This window comes from Rhipicephalus sanguineus, chromosome 11, assembly GCF_013339695.2.
Source record: "Rhipicephalus sanguineus isolate Rsan-2018 chromosome 11, BIME_Rsan_1.4, whole genome shotgun sequence".
Taxonomy (NCBI): Eukaryota; Metazoa; Arthropoda; class Arachnida; order Ixodida; family Ixodidae; genus Rhipicephalus; species Rhipicephalus sanguineus.
The window spans coordinates 2,979,657-2,996,202 of NC_051186.1; the positions used below are offsets into that span (position 1 = coordinate 2,979,657).

General features: G+C 47.9%; 2 protein-coding genes across 4 annotated transcripts in view; both read right to left on the bottom strand.

Annotated features, from left to right (window-relative positions):
* Positions 1-4,538: 4,538 nt before the first annotated feature.
* The window catches only part of LOC119374469 (transient receptor potential cation channel subfamily M member 3-like), a 58,492-nt gene continuing 46,484 nt past the window's right edge, over positions 4,539-16,546 (bottom strand). Inside the window, 6 exon segments of the mRNA XM_037644577.2 lie at positions 4,539-4,671; positions 5,458-5,637; positions 7,347-7,445; positions 13,183-13,276; positions 14,608-14,694; positions 15,588-15,743. Of these exon segments, the coding sequence (XP_037500505.1) occupies positions 4,561-4,671; positions 5,458-5,637; positions 7,347-7,445; positions 13,183-13,276; positions 14,608-14,694; positions 15,588-15,743 (727 nt within the window). The 3' untranslated portion in view covers positions 4,539-4,560.
* On the bottom strand, positions 7,941-12,114 carry LOC119374470 (uncharacterized). 3 transcript variants are annotated; one of them, XM_037644579.2, is made up of 4 exons: positions 11,747-11,839; positions 10,643-10,833; positions 9,339-9,561; positions 7,941-8,724 (listed from the first exon to the last, which is right to left on the bottom strand). In XM_037644579.2, the coding sequence occupies exons 1-4, from the start codon at positions 11,790-11,792 to the stop codon at positions 8,123-8,125; spliced, it is 1,062 nt and encodes a 353-aa protein (XP_037500507.1). In that variant the 5' UTR covers positions 11,793-11,839; the 3' UTR covers positions 7,941-8,122. The 3 variants fall into 3 exon arrangements, with proteins under 3 accessions (XP_037500507.1, XP_049266739.1, XP_049266738.1); XM_049410782.1 differs by lacking the exon at positions 10,643-10,833 and having other exon boundaries at positions 11,747-12,114; XM_049410781.1 differs by having other exon boundaries at positions 10,643-12,114.

Below are 16,546 nucleotides of genomic sequence, written 5' to 3' on the forward strand. Positions count from 1 at the left end.
CAAAGGATGTTTTTCTAAAAGATCGCAGTTTCGCTTCAAAAACGAATGTAAAGTATAACAAAACGTTTCCTATAAAGGCTGTGCTAATAGTAATAAATAAGTTGAAAGAAATTGAACAGATTCAACGTGCTCTGTTGGAATCTACGCACAGAGAGGCTCTTTCGCAACTTGTCTTTTAGACAACGCTTTGATGTGCACGACGCGGCGTATCTTCCAATGCCACTAGCACGCAGATTTACAGCGGGGCTGTAAATAAAATTAGCGCAGCTTGCACTAAGCCGAGCAAAGCTGAGCCACAGCAGAGCTGATGGGCACCTAGCTGGTCCTGGCTTGGCTAGGCTTTTACACTCTCACCTCTCTTCTTCCCCACCCATTGCTGTACTATACTACACATGGCTATGCTTACTCTCACTAAGAAATTTTTGTGCCAAGAATTTCTGTCTTTCTCATCTTTCTTTCTCTCCCTCTGTACTTGTTCTCTCGCTCATCGGAGTTATTGCGTCCCACGCCGGAGAAATGTGCGCACGTGTTCTGGGAGTGAAGAAGGAGATGGCAATGAAGAAGAGAGCAGGTGCCGGTTCATGATGACGATAATTGTCTCTCTACGACCCACGGCCAACCTCGAGCATAACAGCTCTGCTGTAGAAAGAGAGAGAGAGAAAGAGAAGAGGAAGGTAGGGAGGTTAACCAGAAGGTAGTATCCGGTATCCTACCCTGCACTGGGGTTGGGAAATAACGGGTTCAAAGAGAGAGAGAGCGAGAAAAAAAAATAAGGAGAAAAATGCCCCCACCTCCCCGAAGGGAATCGTGAGGAAATGCGAATGCATTTCTTGCGCCGAGAGTACACGGCGTAGTAATTTTAATGGCGTAAAGCTGGACACATCGACGCGCTCAAGTGTCTCCCTTTTGGGCGCCTCTTTCAACGAACACTTAATACGTGCGTTCGTAATCACCTCAGGGATGTTGCCACCGCCTTCAATGCAGCACAAACGCGTTTAGAACGCGCTGTTTTCAGGCTGTGCCAAGGCAGCACAAACGCTACAAACGCGTTTCAAACGCACTGCATTGAGGCGATGGCGTAGGGAGGAGAAAGAGCGAACGGCGAGAGAAGGAGCGGCGAAGCACTGCACCTGCCCTCTCCCACACTCTCTCCACACACGCGGGAGCTCCGCCGAGGTTCCGCGATGCGAGCGCCCTCACACGCCAGAGCGCGCTCCTCCTCTCCACTCACTCTCCGCTACTCCGCCTGCACCACCTGCTCCGGTTGCTAGGGGCGAGGATAAGCGCGCGCGCCCGCAGCTGTTGCTATGGGAGAGGGAGTGAGAGCGGAGAGGCGCGCGGACAACGCCGGATGCCTCACACAGCCCGACTAAGAAATGCATTCGCATTTAAAAAACAATCAAAATCACACACACACACGAAAGCGTTCCACTCAGAGGCATTCTGACAGGCCAGTAGATCGCAGGAAGGGTAGTAGCGGCTGTAAGACTTACAGCTCTGCTGTGAAAGGCAGTTTTAGTACAGGGTGCGGAATGCTTCGTGTTAGCATTTGTCGCCACGGCGCACGCGCCATGCCATAACCTCTCTGGTACGCACGTCAAGTTATGAAAATGGCGCATGGCAGCCAAGCAACGCTAACGCTACAAACCCCATTCTAGAATTGAATTGAAAAACGTTTATTAAAAAAGAAAAGGGGTTTGAGAAGCAGGTGGGCGGGGCCCGTAGTCCAGGGCTCCACTGGCCTCAGCAGCTTGCCGCGCCTGGTCGAGGAGAGCCACTTGGTCCACCTTTTCCCCGCTGGTGAGCAAGGTCTCCCTCTGCTGCATCCTGAATTTTTGCGCCGGAATCTGAGGAGAGTTAATTTTGGGGGGGCGTTAATTCGCATTCCCACGTAATCTGATAAAGAGTTGGCTGTCCTCCACACCACGGGCAAGCACCCGCGTATGCGGTTGGGTGGATGGCATGTTTTAAACGCAGGTGCGGATATGTGTTTGTCTGCAGGCGGCGCCACTCATGCGCTTTTTAACATCGAGCCGAGAGTGGGGCGGGGAGTATCGCCGTCGTTGTCGACGCTGTGTTCTAGGATATCCTGAGGAGTGTGGAGAGCCTGGAGAAGCAGACGGGTACCGTCTAATGCGACACGCTGTTGATCTTGCGCCGTCCGTCCACGAAGTCCACGAAGATAGAAATAGCACGTGACCTCCTCCGAGCGAGCAATGTCGTCAGATATTAACGTCATAATTTGGCGTCATGATGACGTCTCAGAACACAAAATTTTGTGACGTCATTATGACGTCAAATGATGACGTCATTGATCCACATCATGGTACGGTCAATGAAGGGCCCGTTCCTGAAGGCAGTGGAATACCAAGTGAAGGCAGTGCAATACCAAGTGAGGTAAATTTTGATCCATATACTCCAGAAAAAACAAGCAGGTGGGCTCTCATTGACGGCAGCTTGTACTCACACATGCTTTCTATACCCGGAAACTGAGCCACCAGCAGTGGTATGTTTGTTGACGTTCTTCCACTCTTTATACATCTAAGGAGTTGGTACGCAGTGTCTGCTAAAGTGTCCAGGGAGTTGGTAGAATCACCTTCAACGTGGCTGCGTTGTTCCCTCGAGAAGTATGTCACTCTTAGAAACTACCCTCTTAATTAACGAATTTGCATATGGTCTCGGCGATTCCGGATTCCAGTATAGTTTCTTGACCAGCTTTAGATAGTGACGTTGGCGACGACGGCGATGCTGGTGGCAACGTCATGGCTGCACGTGTGCGCTATATTATAGTAAGTGATCCTAGCAGAAGAAATGTCAACCGAATCTTCACGTCGCTTTTTTCCGCATCCAGAGAGCAGCTGGCGTGTGGTCTGGAGGTGACCGCGAAAGGGCGCTGTAAGCGCTACAAATTGGCGGGATCAGTACCCGTCTTGAATATCACTCGATACTTCATATTAATGAATATTACATATCATTATTCGTTCCTAGCTCCGTTGCATCTTGAGTTCCGAATCATTACTAGGGGGTGTACTCGCGAGTGTGGAAAGATCGGCATGCGTACAGTGATGTCAATGCTGCTTTAAATACAAAGGAGACGCATGGCGGTTAGTTCCGTTAACAATTATTTATTTCGTCTAACAATCCCGCGTTAGAAACGACCGTCGCAATCTTCGTGGTATCTGCAATAAAACACATTTTTTAATGAGTATATAGGTGTGGATGAGTTAGTGCAGTACAGATCGCTTAAATAAAGTTCGAAACATTAGCGCTCCGCTCTTTTGACTTCATATCTAGGGACAGTTTCCTCTCTAAAGGGAACCCGCAGCACTTTACAAGCAATCAGTAAATGACGTCACTATGGGATATTATTGCCTGAGCAATCTATTGCGGCACAAAAAACAAATTGAATCTGTCAGGTACCTGCAGAGCTACAGGGTTTCGCGGCGCGCTTTGAGCGCTTTTGCCCTTATTTCGTTCCGGTGAGCGCACTGGAAGCTACACAGGGAGGTTGACAAAGGGGCAAGCTACGTGAGCGGCGTCATGACCTTGAGCATCAATCAATCAATGGCTGTATACTTCCCTCCGAGAGAAGGGCGATCGATTTGTAGCTGTCCTTGAAACGTAACGGCGATTTACCTGCTGCGCGCAGAGCTATTATATTCGACTGCCGATCGGCACCGAGTTCCGACCATGTTCAAAAAGTGTTGCATGGCCCGTTTACAAAAGAGCCCCCATTTTCCGTGTATAAGGACATCCGTGCGCCGGAACGTTTTACCGTCATTACATCATCCACTATGAGAAGACTACAACTGTTCTGGAAGACAAATAAGTGGGAGTAAAATAATGCAAGCACTCGTACGTCAAACGAGAGAGCAATGGAATTACCTTAAAATCAACAAGTGTTCAAGGTAGCACAGAAAGAGATGCGAATTTCAGATTTCCCCTAATTCCGAGGTGAACGTTCAAGAGCATGCAGTTTGCAATGAACTTGACGCGTCACTCTAGCACCCTAAAGGAATCGCACTTGCACCGGATGAGAATTGGGGACCCAAGGCACAGGGTCCCCTAGCTGCATTGGGTAGGCTGGTCTTGCGCTCGGAGGAGCAGCAGAGTTTGCACGGGGCGCCACGCGTGGCGAAATTAAAATCATGCGAGACCCGGTCAATACTGCGTCGTGGCCTGCGCTGCGTCTGTGTCGTCTCGATGGGGACCCAAGACGCCTTGGAGACCCACGCTAGTTTTTGATTTTTGAGTATTGGGTCAACGCGAGCGCAAAAGCCCAAGAGTGGCTTAGGTTCTGCGCATGCGTCCTGATGGCTCGCAAATTTCTTGTGTGCCCAAGCTCCTTGGGGCCCCAATTGTCAAACTCTGTAATAAATTCACGTTACATTACCAAAAGCTCGGCATGCACTTGAGAGAAGGCGTCACGTTGCCACGCACAAATGCTAGTAAAATGCCGAGCTAAGCCCCATGCGTACAAATATACATCACTAAAAGTTGCACTCTTTCGTCAAGCATCGAAATGCATTAACCGAATGTTGCCTTACTTCTTAACCGACGTCACAACGTCAGCGTGCCTTGAAAGTTCCATACTTCGTTGAAGAGGTTGCTGTGTCCGGAAGGCAACTTGAGAAACAGGTCGTCGGTTACGAGCCTCCACACCACATTGGGCTGCAATCGAAAGCAAGTAAGGATTTAAATAACCGGTTTTTCTCTTCCCCTCGCAGCTCAAGATCTGTCGGATGTAAGGCCCATTGAGCTGTTTTATTCTAGTTTTATATTACTATGCGTAGTCGTGGAGAAGGTTCTAAAGCTGGCATGTAAGTTATGCAAGCCTGCAAAGTAAAAAAAAAAAAAAACGTGGTAAAAGTAAAAGCAACGGGGGCGAGGACCATCAACCTATCGTTTATTATGGACGACGGCGCTTCCTCGCCATAAGCGGCCATCAAAAATGCTGACGCACTCAGAAGCCTGTACCTGGAGACATAGCCGCTCATTTCGCCACGGTCGACGCGTCGGTTCTTTCGCTGGAAGCACGCTTGAGAGCGCTGTAGTACGGTAGCGCACGATCGCAGTCACGTGGTTTGTTTTTTCATATTTCGCGGGCTTTCTCTAAACGGCGGGAAAAAATAACCATGCAGCATGTACGATGACATAAAAAGTTGTATCGGTCGTTCTGCGACACCCTCTACAACGGAACGAAACACACTTGGCCCTAACGTCAGTTATAAAAAATTTGCACAATCAATCTTAGTGAATCAACCAATTGAGTGCAGTATAAAAAAATACACTAACAAGCGCCACGTGACGGCAAACCATATGTCCTTGGTTTCATTCGGTTGCAGTTAACCACTTTTTTTTAACATTTGGTTCTGGTTACGAAACACCATGTATAAGAAAAAGCCGTGTTGCTGTAAATTAGGATACTGGTTTGTTTTCTAGAGGGTTAGTGTATACCTGAAACTTCTCTCCCAGCGTCTCCTTTCCACCATAGTGAACTTTCCAGAGCTCGACTTCTCGCCAGCAGTTATCGGTGTTCATCGGATCGTCCATGTAACCCCGGCGAGCTATCGAGCAGTCCACTGCCTGGCTGGGATCAGACGCGTCGGGTTGCTCTTGGAGGCACCCCGAGAAGAACTGGAACGCAGTAATAAGGCACTCTCTCAGCATCGAAAGCGCAGCTTGTCCACTCCAACAATGAGGTCTACATCAGAAAAAAATTGAGCGTAGTCCACATTTCAACTGTTTGGCGGCTCAGTAACACAGCAGTAATTGAGAGCAAGATAGTGTTTGGTGGTCATGTTCCTTGCGCCCTCGTGCACGTAACTCTTGCATGCCTACATAACTCCATTGAAGAAAGATGAGCGCTTTCCGTGATATTAGAGTTGTAGCTTTCGCGCGCGTGAACTTAGTGGACGCAGATCACCGGGGCATGGATAGACCACCACAAAAGCTTACGAAAGCGCGCAAGATCATGTGAAGGCTCGGTTGCAGCGAAACGAGGCTTCACATGATCTGTATCATGTATCAGTGGGCTATATAGGAGGACTCCTGATGATATTGATAGCAGGGACTCTTCGACCCTCCGTAAATTGTTCAACCTCAAACCACATAGAATGCGCCTACGGCGACATCGTATTCGTGTGCTGACAAGTGGTCGTCAAGCCGTTATTGATCAAAATCCATTACAGCGGTAAATGCAGAGTTAAACTTTGCTCTATTGTCTCGCAAGGACTCCTTTGACGGTGGCAGCTTTTACACATCACAGTAATCGATTTTGTTCGTATAGACAAGATTCTTTAAACTTCGAAACCTCGCTTAGAGCAAGCATACATAGTCTTTACCCCAGCTTTCATAAGCCAGTGGGGCCAGAACAACGACTGCGGGTTCCGTTGCGTCAGAGCTGATGTCGAGAGAACAACACTTGACCGAAAATATACGATAAGGATCCAGCGGACGCTATCGTTGTCCTTTCATCCACCTGACCCGTTGCATGCGGCTTAAGATAACTGTCCCATACGAGCGAATAATCTTCAGATACATACACTGGCAGACCGTCATTTCTGCGTACATGCTTTTTCTCTCTTGTTGTCGCGACGAGCGCGCTGGACGTTATACGTAGGGCGGGAGGGTACGGGGGAAAGAAACGTCAGGACGCGTCATGACGTTGAGAGCGCATGACGAAACGCGCTCGCTCTTTCTGCTGTCATTTCTGTTCGCGCTAGTGTGGCGACTATGTAATTTTAGCAGACTATGGAGCACGGCGCCAGCACGTGGCGACACTCCGTGGCAACATGCGCATCTGATCCGAACGCCGATCTTGATTTATGCGGGCTACTAGCCAATAGCCTGCTATCTGCTGTTCGACGTCATACAGCAGGCGCCGGCTGTCCCAAAGAGAGTGAGGACAGACCTCTGTGTGAAAAGAGCGCGCCTGGGCAAAATGGCTACTTCGCGCTCCGCTTCTCAACTCTCCTTGCAACAAGACTGCAAGATTCGGCTGAGCTGTTTATAGCAGTGTCTGCTTTAAGCTGCGGGTGTTTATTTTTTGTTTTTGTTTTTTTCACTAAGAGAGAGGGGTGGTTCATGGCCCCTTTATAGTGTTTCGGCTAGTTAAAAAACTGAGCTCCGATGCGTATGCAGCACGTACGAGAGAAAGGAAAAAAAATACGCAGACACAGAGAGACAAAGAAAGCGTTGTTACTGTTCTTGTGCCTTTCTTTTTCTGCGTATTTTTCACTTTTTCTCGTGTGCGCTGGAAAAGCATCAAAATTCAAATGGTTTTCAACTCGCAGCATGAGGTCGTTTGAAAAGGAATACAGAGATTCACACATTCGATCACTCACGGCTCTCACGTGTTCTGCACTCGACATTGGCGTGCCCTCGGGAATCTTGAAGCACACCCGCATAACTCCGTCGTACTTCAGCTCACCGGGAACAAAGTCCTGAACAGAAAGTGCACATTGTGCGACATGTGTCAACATTCGCGAATCGACTAAAGCGAACGCAGACTAGAGAATCGCCGTTTACGTATTAATGAAAGTCATCTGGGCGGTTTTATTCAGGTAATGAACTCAACTGTTTGGACACAGCATTCAATGACAATTTTACTGAACGCACAGTACGGGTATGTTACTCGGGTGAGAGGTTGCAGTTCCCTTTTTAACATGTGGCGCACCGCAAGCCAAAATCATGGAACAGTTTATCATCAGCCGTCAACTCAACCCTGTTCGAGCCTTTGAATACTCATATGCTCCCTACTTAGAGGACACTTCGAAAGCCGAAAACTGGTTCCAGAAAAAGAGAGCTGTGGCGGCGTTTTTTTTTTTTTTCGCATCTGAATTAGTAAGAGATCAGCAAGGTAATCACGGGGCGCTTATCTCCTGAATGTTCGATATCACTTCAGTGATGTAACTAGCAAGGACGACGATGCAGCATGATGGCCAGAACAAGAAGAACAATCGGTTTATTCAGTCACTGATTATATAGGCGCACGATAGCGCGCCGAGAATATCTGCGCATGTCCGATGCGCAGTCGTGATGCAGTAGCCTTGCCGGATACATCCTTTCCGTTAACAAAGAAATTACATACCCACCGAAACAGTGGTAAGTACATGGCACTTCAAAAAATGATATCAGACACTTGGTTAAAGTCCTTGTCATAATGAAGACGCTGTGGTGGCTTCACGGTTCGAGTCGACCTTCTCAAAGCTGGCGTCGGTGGTGGAGTTGACTGACGCACCACAGGTGGCGAAGGGTCGCCCGACGTCGGAACTTCGCGACGTCGGCCGTTGGCTGGAGAGGTTGAAGTTGCCACTGTCGGATGGCCACCAACGTTGTCCGCTGGGCTGGTATCAATGTCGTCGTCGCTTTCCTCGATGAACCGTTCGCCAGTTTGAAGTAGGTGACGACGGTTGCGCCTTAACAGCTTCTGGTCCTCCGTTTTGACAAGGTAGGACCTTGGATATGGCGAACCCACCACTTGAGCTTTTCGGGACCATGCAGCGTCTCTGAGCCTCACGACGACACCCTTCTGCAGAGGAGGCAAAGGTCTTCCCCCTTGGGCCTGGCTGTGCTTCTTGACGTCGGTTGCGGTCACCGCACTGAAGTCCGGGAGGTTGGCGCGAAGGCGCCTTCCTTGCAGTAGTTCACCAGGGGATCGCCCGTCCTCCAGTGGGGTAGAGCGGTAGGCCAGCAGGCCCAGCCAGAAGTCGTCGCCCGAATCTGCAGTTTTTTTCAAGATGCGCTTCACAACCTGCACACCTTTTTCCGCAAGCCCGTTTGACTGCGGATAATGAGGGCTTGAAGTGACGTGCGTGAAGTCGTACCTCCTTGAAAACAAAAGAAATTCATGGCTGGAAAATTGTGGGCCGTTATCAGTACATACTTCGACGGGCACGCCAAATCTGGCAAAAATAGCGCTCAGTGCTGCAATGGTTGATTGCGCCGACATGTCAGGTAGTTTCTGAACTTCCGGAAAGTTTGATAAGGCGTCAAAGACAACGATGTACGAGTCCCCGCAAACGAAAAAATGTCCGCTCCAACTCTATGCCATGCACAACCTGGCACGGGCCGCATTTGAAGCGGTTCCTTGGGCTGTTTGTAAGCGTACTTGCGGCATGTAGGACAAAGTTGCACCATGGAAGCAATCTCAGCGTTAAGCCCCGGCCAAAACACGAGGCGTCTGGCCCTTTCTTTGCATTTTTGCATGCCGAGGTGACCTGCATGGATTTTTTCAAGCATAGTTTGTCGCATGCTTTTCGGAATAACAACCTTCGACGCCTTTAAAAGTATTCCGTTGACAAATGAGAGTTCTTGCTCAAAAGGCTTTAGTTCACCTTGTACTGGAAGCCCCACCGACAAACTTGCGATCACCGACTGTAGGTAGCGGTCACGAGCCGTTGCCGCTTGCAGTTCTTTCTGCGTTGCTTCTGTGACACGGTAACCTAGAAGCTGGATTGCGTGAACTTCCACGTCGGTAGTAGCACCAGCCTCGTCTTGGTTGTCAGCAGTTGACCGGGACAACATGTCAGCAAGAACAAGGTGCTTCCCAGGAATATACTGCAAAGCAAAATCATACTTGAACAACCTCAAAAAGAACCGTTGAAGGCGAGGTGGCATGTCACTAATTTCCTTTTGAGCAATTGACAAAAGTGGCTTGTGGTCCGTTTCAATTGTGACTTTCTGGCCGTAGACGAACTGGTGAAATTTTTCGCATCCAAAGCAAATTCCTAGGGCCTCCTTTTCTATCTGTGCGTACAGTTTTTCTGCCTTAGCCAGTACTCGAGATGCGTAAGCTACGGGCCGCCACTCGTTATTGTGACGTTGCAGAAGAGCGGCGCCGACGCCGTCCTTCGATGCATCGCAAGACAACTTTGTTTCCCGTCGTGGGTCAAATATTGCGAGCACGGGAGCAGTGGTCAGAATTTGCGTGACGCTTTTCCACTCTTTGGCGTGGTTTTCTGTCCACTCAAACTCAGAGCTGGCCTTGATAAGAGTTCTTAACAGGGCCGTTCTTTCAGATAGTTGCGGCACGAACTTCCCAAAGTAGTTCAACACACCAAGCATACGTTGAACATCGGCCTTGCATGTTGGCACTGGCATTTGAACCAAACTTTTTACGAGCCCTGGATTTGGGGATATGCCGTTCGCACTTATGATATCACCCAGAAACCGTAGCTCTTTTACGCCAAACTTGCACTTGTGCGGATTAAACGTTAACCCAGCTGTTTCAGCAGTTTTCAGGACTGCTACCAGGCGCTCATCATGCTCTTCCTTCGTTGAGCCCCAGACCAGGATGTCATATGAGCACGCCTGGCAGACCGTCACATATCTGACAAAGTGCCTGCTGAAACACCTCAGGTGCAGATGAGATGCCAAAAGGTAGCCTTAGAAAACGGTATGTGCCGAAAGGCGACGAGAACGTACAGATCTTTGATGTTTTCTCGTCCAAAGGCACCTGATGAAAGCCGGCGTTTGCATCCGAACAGCTAAAATAAGTAGCTCCGGTTAGCCGTGCTTCCAAGTCCTCGCGTCTGGGTAAAGGGAAATGCTGCCTCTTGATATACTTGTTAACTCTTCTGGGGTCCATGCAAACCCTTAGAGCACCGTCTTTTTTTTTCACCAGTACCAGAGGGCTTACCCAGTCGGTTGGCTCATTTTCTTTGACGATGATGCCCTCCCGGGTCATTCGCTGTAGTTCCTTCTTCAGAGGTTCCTGAAGTGCAAGTGGAACCCGGCGAGCAGGCTGAATGACCGGAACCGCGTCTGGATCCAGGACCATTCTGTACTGAGTTTTCAAGCAGCCGAGCCCTTGGAACAGGTGCCTGAAATCTTTCAAAAGTTCATACTCAGACGAGGCATTGACAGCGTCCACCGTACGTCGAACCAACCCAAGCGCTTCACTGGCATCGAGCCCAAGGATGGCTTGGCGCCCATTCTTTACGATGAAAAATTTCACGCTTATCTCGGTGGTTCCGACAGACACTTTCTGTGACGTTGTTCCATAACTTGAAATAACGCCCCCGTTGTAGGCGCGCAACACTGACCCGGTTGGTTGCAACGCTTCTTTGGATCCAAGCTTACGGTACGTTGTAAATGGAAGTAAGCTTGCCTGCGAACCGGTATCCACTTCGAACGTCACTTCTCTGCCATTTACTCGAGCCTTGATTGTCCAGTCTTTCTTGCGACAATTTTCGGCGCCGATTTCGAGAATCTCAAAGTCATTCTCATCGAGATTAGCTACTTCGCTAACAGCGGTAGACTTCTGGCAACAACTTGCAAAGTGGTTGTATTTGCGGCAAGAATGACATAATTTACCATACGCGGGGCATTGCTTAGGTTTATGTTTGCGGTTGCACTTCCTGCAGCAAATAGCTTGATTATCGCGACTCTGCTTTTTTTTCCGCTGCTGCCGTTTTTTCGTCACCGTTTCGCCCCTTGAAACGGCGTCAATGCTCTCTTCCGTCCTATTCCAAACTAGGCTCCTTAGTGCCGCTGCTTCTGCCGCTTTACACATTTCCTCGGCTTTTAGTAGCGTCAGGCCTCTCTCGGCAAGCATTCTTTCACGCAGCTTTGGGTTGTTCGTACCAAACACAATTTGGTCTCTAATCAGTGAATCGTGCTGATCCCCAAAGTTGCACTGTGTCGCCTGCTTCTTTAAGTACCGCACAAACTTCTCAAAAGGTTCTTTCTCCGCCTGGCTTCGTGTACGAAAAACATATCTTTCGTGAATTTCATTGCTCACCTCGGAGAAGTAGGCGTCGAACTTCTGCACGACCGTGTCGTAACATTCCTTGCTTTCTTCGGGGCCGTACTGAAAGTTGTTGAAGATGTCGAGCACTTCGTCTCCCGCGAAGCTCAGCAAGAGTGCCACTTTCGAGGAGTCACTTCTCGGGGCCTTCTCGACTGCCGTTGCTTGCAGAAAAAGCTCGAACCTTTGCTTGAAGCGCTTCCAATTTTCAGACACGTTGCCCGATAGGCGCAATGGCTCCGGCGGCTTCAGTAGGTCCATGGCGATTCCGCGCCGTTGCTGCCGTGCTTCGGTCCGCGGCGGCCACTTCTGACACCATGTAACTAGCAAGGACGACGATGCAGCATGATGGCCAGAACAAGAAGAACGATCGGTTTATTCAGTCACTGATTATATAGGCGCACGATAGCGCGCCGAGAATATCTGCGCATGTCCGATGCGCAGTCGTGATGCAGTAGCCTTGCCGGATACAAGTGATGCAGTGAGAAAGTTGCGGGAAAAATGCTCCAGGAGGCATTCATAGGATGTGTTTTTCTGTTGGCACCACTCACAATTTCCATATCATGAAATAACAGATACACTAACGCCTAGCGCCTTTTTCGATACAGACTCGCTTCTGCTAGCAAAGACTTGACCTTTTACCAAACTAAAAGTATCAGCGATGCGTGCAGTATTAGAATGATTACCATAAAACACCTCCAGAACCATCGCTCTCAACTCTTAACACGATGGACATCACTGAATAATTGCAAAGCCGCAATGTTACTTGTTGACCGATGCGATGTCTAGAAACCTCGAAGTGTGTCACGCGGGGCTCCGGTATGGAGGATTCCGATTCACTTATTACACTTATTCAATTATTACAAAAGCATTGTATCCCAACTTAACAACCGAGTGTTAATGCCGTTCACCACTATCAACGTAAATCCTGCTGTCGTAAGACCTTATCTGCAGCACAACAGAAACTGCACAATGAAATCGGACTACGAGGCGTGTTTACGTCGAAAGTTAGCAAGTTTATCTGATTTTTAGGAGGTAAATATCCACGTGACGTTGCAGGAACAGCCGAAGCTGTAACAGTTTTCGCGATTATGCACAAAGAGATTATGCGTGTGACAAGATCAGCACATAGTGATAGCCAGATTGTGAAACCCTAGCCATTGGAGGTCTGCTTGTTGGCATTTGCTACAGCTTGACAACGTTCACTCCGAGCTTATCTTATAACCACATCGAAAACCCCCGATCACCTAAAGCATGTGTCCTTTAAGAGACATATAAATATTACAGCAGTTATTAGGCTTTATATTACAACTCCTCGCCCTATTTTTTCTTACCAAGGCGAGGTAAAAGATGTAGTTAATGACGCTACAAGGCACAAACATTGCGTCCACGCCTGAACGCATCAGAATGCGCATGTCGTTACTACTTACACCTGGCAGCACAAACTGATCAGTTCTGAAAATCCTCATGAGGGCTATTTCCAGCCCTCTTCCTGTTGATAGGGCTGAGCGCGACTTCTGGTACCTGCAATATGCAACGGCCGAAAAACATAACATTTGAACCAAATTTTAATTTAAAGCATCGTGACTACCGTAAACACATGTTTTGCATTTCGCATTCTTGTGTTTCGCCAGCGCCAAATTATGCTTTGTAATATCGGTAAGCGTATCAGTGACTACTCGGTGTTAACAGTTACTGCTCTGGCGACGTGCCTGAAATGATGTCCTGAGGACTTCCCATTTTACCATTATGGCTACGTACACTGTTTTGAAAGGGGCGAATTACGATCCACCAATTTGCAGCACAGAGCTACAAGGAAATTCATGTGGGTTCCTCTGAAAGGAAAAGTTCGACGAAAAATATTTCCTGGTCCGGGTAATCGAAGCCCGGACCACCGCCATCCTGCGGCGGTCCCTCTACCAAGTGAGCTAACAAGGAGAATTTCGGCGGAATCCCGCAAGATGGAGGTAGGGTTATGAAAGAGAAAAATGGCATCCACCTGTTTGGAGCACAAAGGGAAATCTCCATGGATTTCCTTGTCGATTCACACTAGAAACGGGTGCTGGTAGCACAGTCTAAATATCGTGATTCAGTCTGTAATATAATCAAACCTCCAATATCATTCGTGTGTCTGGCACTTGTGAACAAAGTACACTCTGCCCTATAATCGCCCCTCGAGTGTAATTCCTTTTTGTTCATGTAACTAGGAAGGTATGAGCGTGCATTCATGTAGGTACGACAAATGTTGATCCAGGCTCGTTTTCTTTGAACCCCAAATATGTCCGGCACATTTCAACATTTACCAATGAACAGCTGCAGCCCGTAAGGTGCAGTGAGGCAACAGCGACAACAACAGCAGCAATAATAATAATAATAATAATAATAATAATAATAATAATAATAATAATAATAATAATAATAATAATAATAATAATAATAATAATAATAATAATAATAACAACAATAATAATAATAATAATAATAATAATAATAATATAATAATAATAATAATAATAATAATAATAATAATAATAATGCTCAGGTTTCACGAGCCAAACCCGTAATATGATTAGGAGACTCTGTGTAGACGGGGACAAGGGAATGACTCAGAACGTCGCGGGTTCCAAAACATGCGCACAAATATAAGCACGCGGGTGTTCGTTGCATTTCGCCTCCTTCGAAATGCGGCCGTCGTGGCCGGGGATAGAACCCCCGCCCTCGAGATTAGCCGCGGAGCACATTACGTGCTAAGCCAGCACTGTGAATTGGCAGTGACATGGCTTCCAGACAAGCACAATATATTACACTGACTGGGGGGCTAGGATTCTGTACAAAAAAAAAAAGTAGGCGTTTACCTGCTGATAATGAATAGGACATAATGGTTTGGTCCCCATCGCGGAAGCGCGCCCCTTCCTTTTAGACCAGTTCTTCCAGCCGGATTCCTGAAGCAAAAAGAAAACACCAAATGAATTTCACGTAGACGTAAACGGAACTGCAAACGCGTGAAACCGCCAATACGTCGACCCTCTAGAAATTGAACCGAGAAAAACTACCTTTTCGCTTGTGATCAAAAGCTCGTTGAGCACCGAATTTCGCTGGGGCCAACTTTTCCGACAAGTGGACTTCAGGGCCCCAACTGCCTTCCTTGGCAGCACCTATGGAATGTACGATTTTCGTACTCCCTCCCAACTTGAAGAGTGGAGAAGGAGAAGAGAAAGCTGCTGCTTTCTGCCTCCTTTTTTCCGCTTGGGACGACTGCCTTTTCTCGTCCACTTGTCCATTTTAGCAAGGTGCTCTATGATCATTTATTTTCATGCGTACGTGAGCACAAATACAGTGAGCACTTCGTGACTATTAAATCAACTAACCAGTGCATAGGAGCAAGTTAAAATATAAAATGTACTACAAAATGTACGTGTAAAACGTTTCCATATGCTCTAGTGTCCAAGCATTCCATTACATCGAATTGACTGCGTGTTGTTTGCGGTAGAGTAATAATGACACGGTCCGTGATGAATTTGCCTAAGATGACTCGAAAGCTTAAGCCATCTTCGTCTCCTCCTCAATCGACTGTACTGCTTTGTCCTCCTTTGACAAGGTGATGAATTCACGTGTGATGTCGTCATCTGACGTAAATGCACGTGACGGCATAGTGATGTCACGATGACATCACAAAATTCGACGACTTGTGCCGTCACGGTGCCATATGGTGACGTCATCAAGTGATGATGACCTTTTGCATCAATTGTGTTGACGCGTACAGGCACTTTTCGCGTCTGATGAGGCTTCTAAGGCTCTCGTCTTAATAAAACAAACAGGCGCTGTGGCCACTCACCTCGGAACTCCTTCGTTCTCGAGAATGTAGATGATGTTCGTACTGTCAGCGTCTTCGATCCACGAGCGTCGGTCTATGTTGATGCCACCGGGGGACGTTGACAAGCAGTTCCACTTCAGCGGCGGCAGGCTTTGAGCGTTTTCGGTTTTCGGGATCCTGCGTTGCAAAACGCGCAGTGCTTGAAACTCCTCAATTTCACCCCCTCTGAGAAAGCCTCTCGCCCCTCTCAATGAAGGATTGTCATTACTAAGTCCGTCTTGCACGTCATCTCGTGGAGATCGTCCATTTAAGGTTCCCTTTCAATCATCTGGGACCAATGCTTCTTGTATTAAACTACTTAATTTGGGCTAGTTAATATGTATTCACCTTTGTTTAAAAGGCGCAGGAACACACGGGCGAAAGGAAAATAAGGGGTCTTTTGTCTTCGTTCGTGTTGTTTTTGCACCGTTTTCGCGAATGTGACCCCAGGAACAGTAAACAAAACTACATCCCCCACACTTTACAATGCTTTATCTGATGCTACAAGAGCAAAGAACCCGTGTCTAACTATTTCTGCTCCGGTCTTTATTGCCTTGTGCCCTGCGAGCATAGAAATAGCTAAATAATTTAGTAAATAAATAAATGTCACACGTTCCTTGATGCATTTGCTAAGGAGACTCGAAGGCTAAAGCCATCCTCTTATTATTCTCTGTCGACTGTATTGTTCCGCACCCCTCTCTCGAAAGCTATCTGCATCCGACGTAGTTTCGCGCCACCTTCGGGATCAGAGGCATTGGAAGCTTTCGACCCCGCGCGTTGTTTTGCAGTGCCTCCGGAATCGGCCCACCTTTGATCAAGCGACGAGTCCGTATTACGGCGTCATCATGTGACGTAACGTTATCTTACGTCTTAGGGTGACGTTACCACGTGATGATTTTTTTTTGCACCAGTCGTGTTCACGCCGACGGTACATCCTCGCG

What these genes read in the sequence shown, in the direction of transcription:
- LOC119374470 (XM_049410781.1), bottom strand. Translation starts at nt 12,013, where the DNA reads ATGGACCTACTGAAGCCGCCGGAGCCATTGCGCCTATCGGGCAACGTG. An exon ending in AAAATGAGCCAACCGACTGG is followed by an intron (nt 9,562 to 10,642) that starts GTAAGCCCTCTG and finishes TTTGCTTTGCAG; the next exon opens with TATATTCCTGGGAAGCACCT. An exon ending in GGTGGGGCTTCCAGTACAAG is followed by an intron (nt 8,725 to 9,338) that starts GTGAACTAAAGC and finishes AAAAAACTGCAG; the next exon opens with ATTCGGGCGACGACTTCTGG.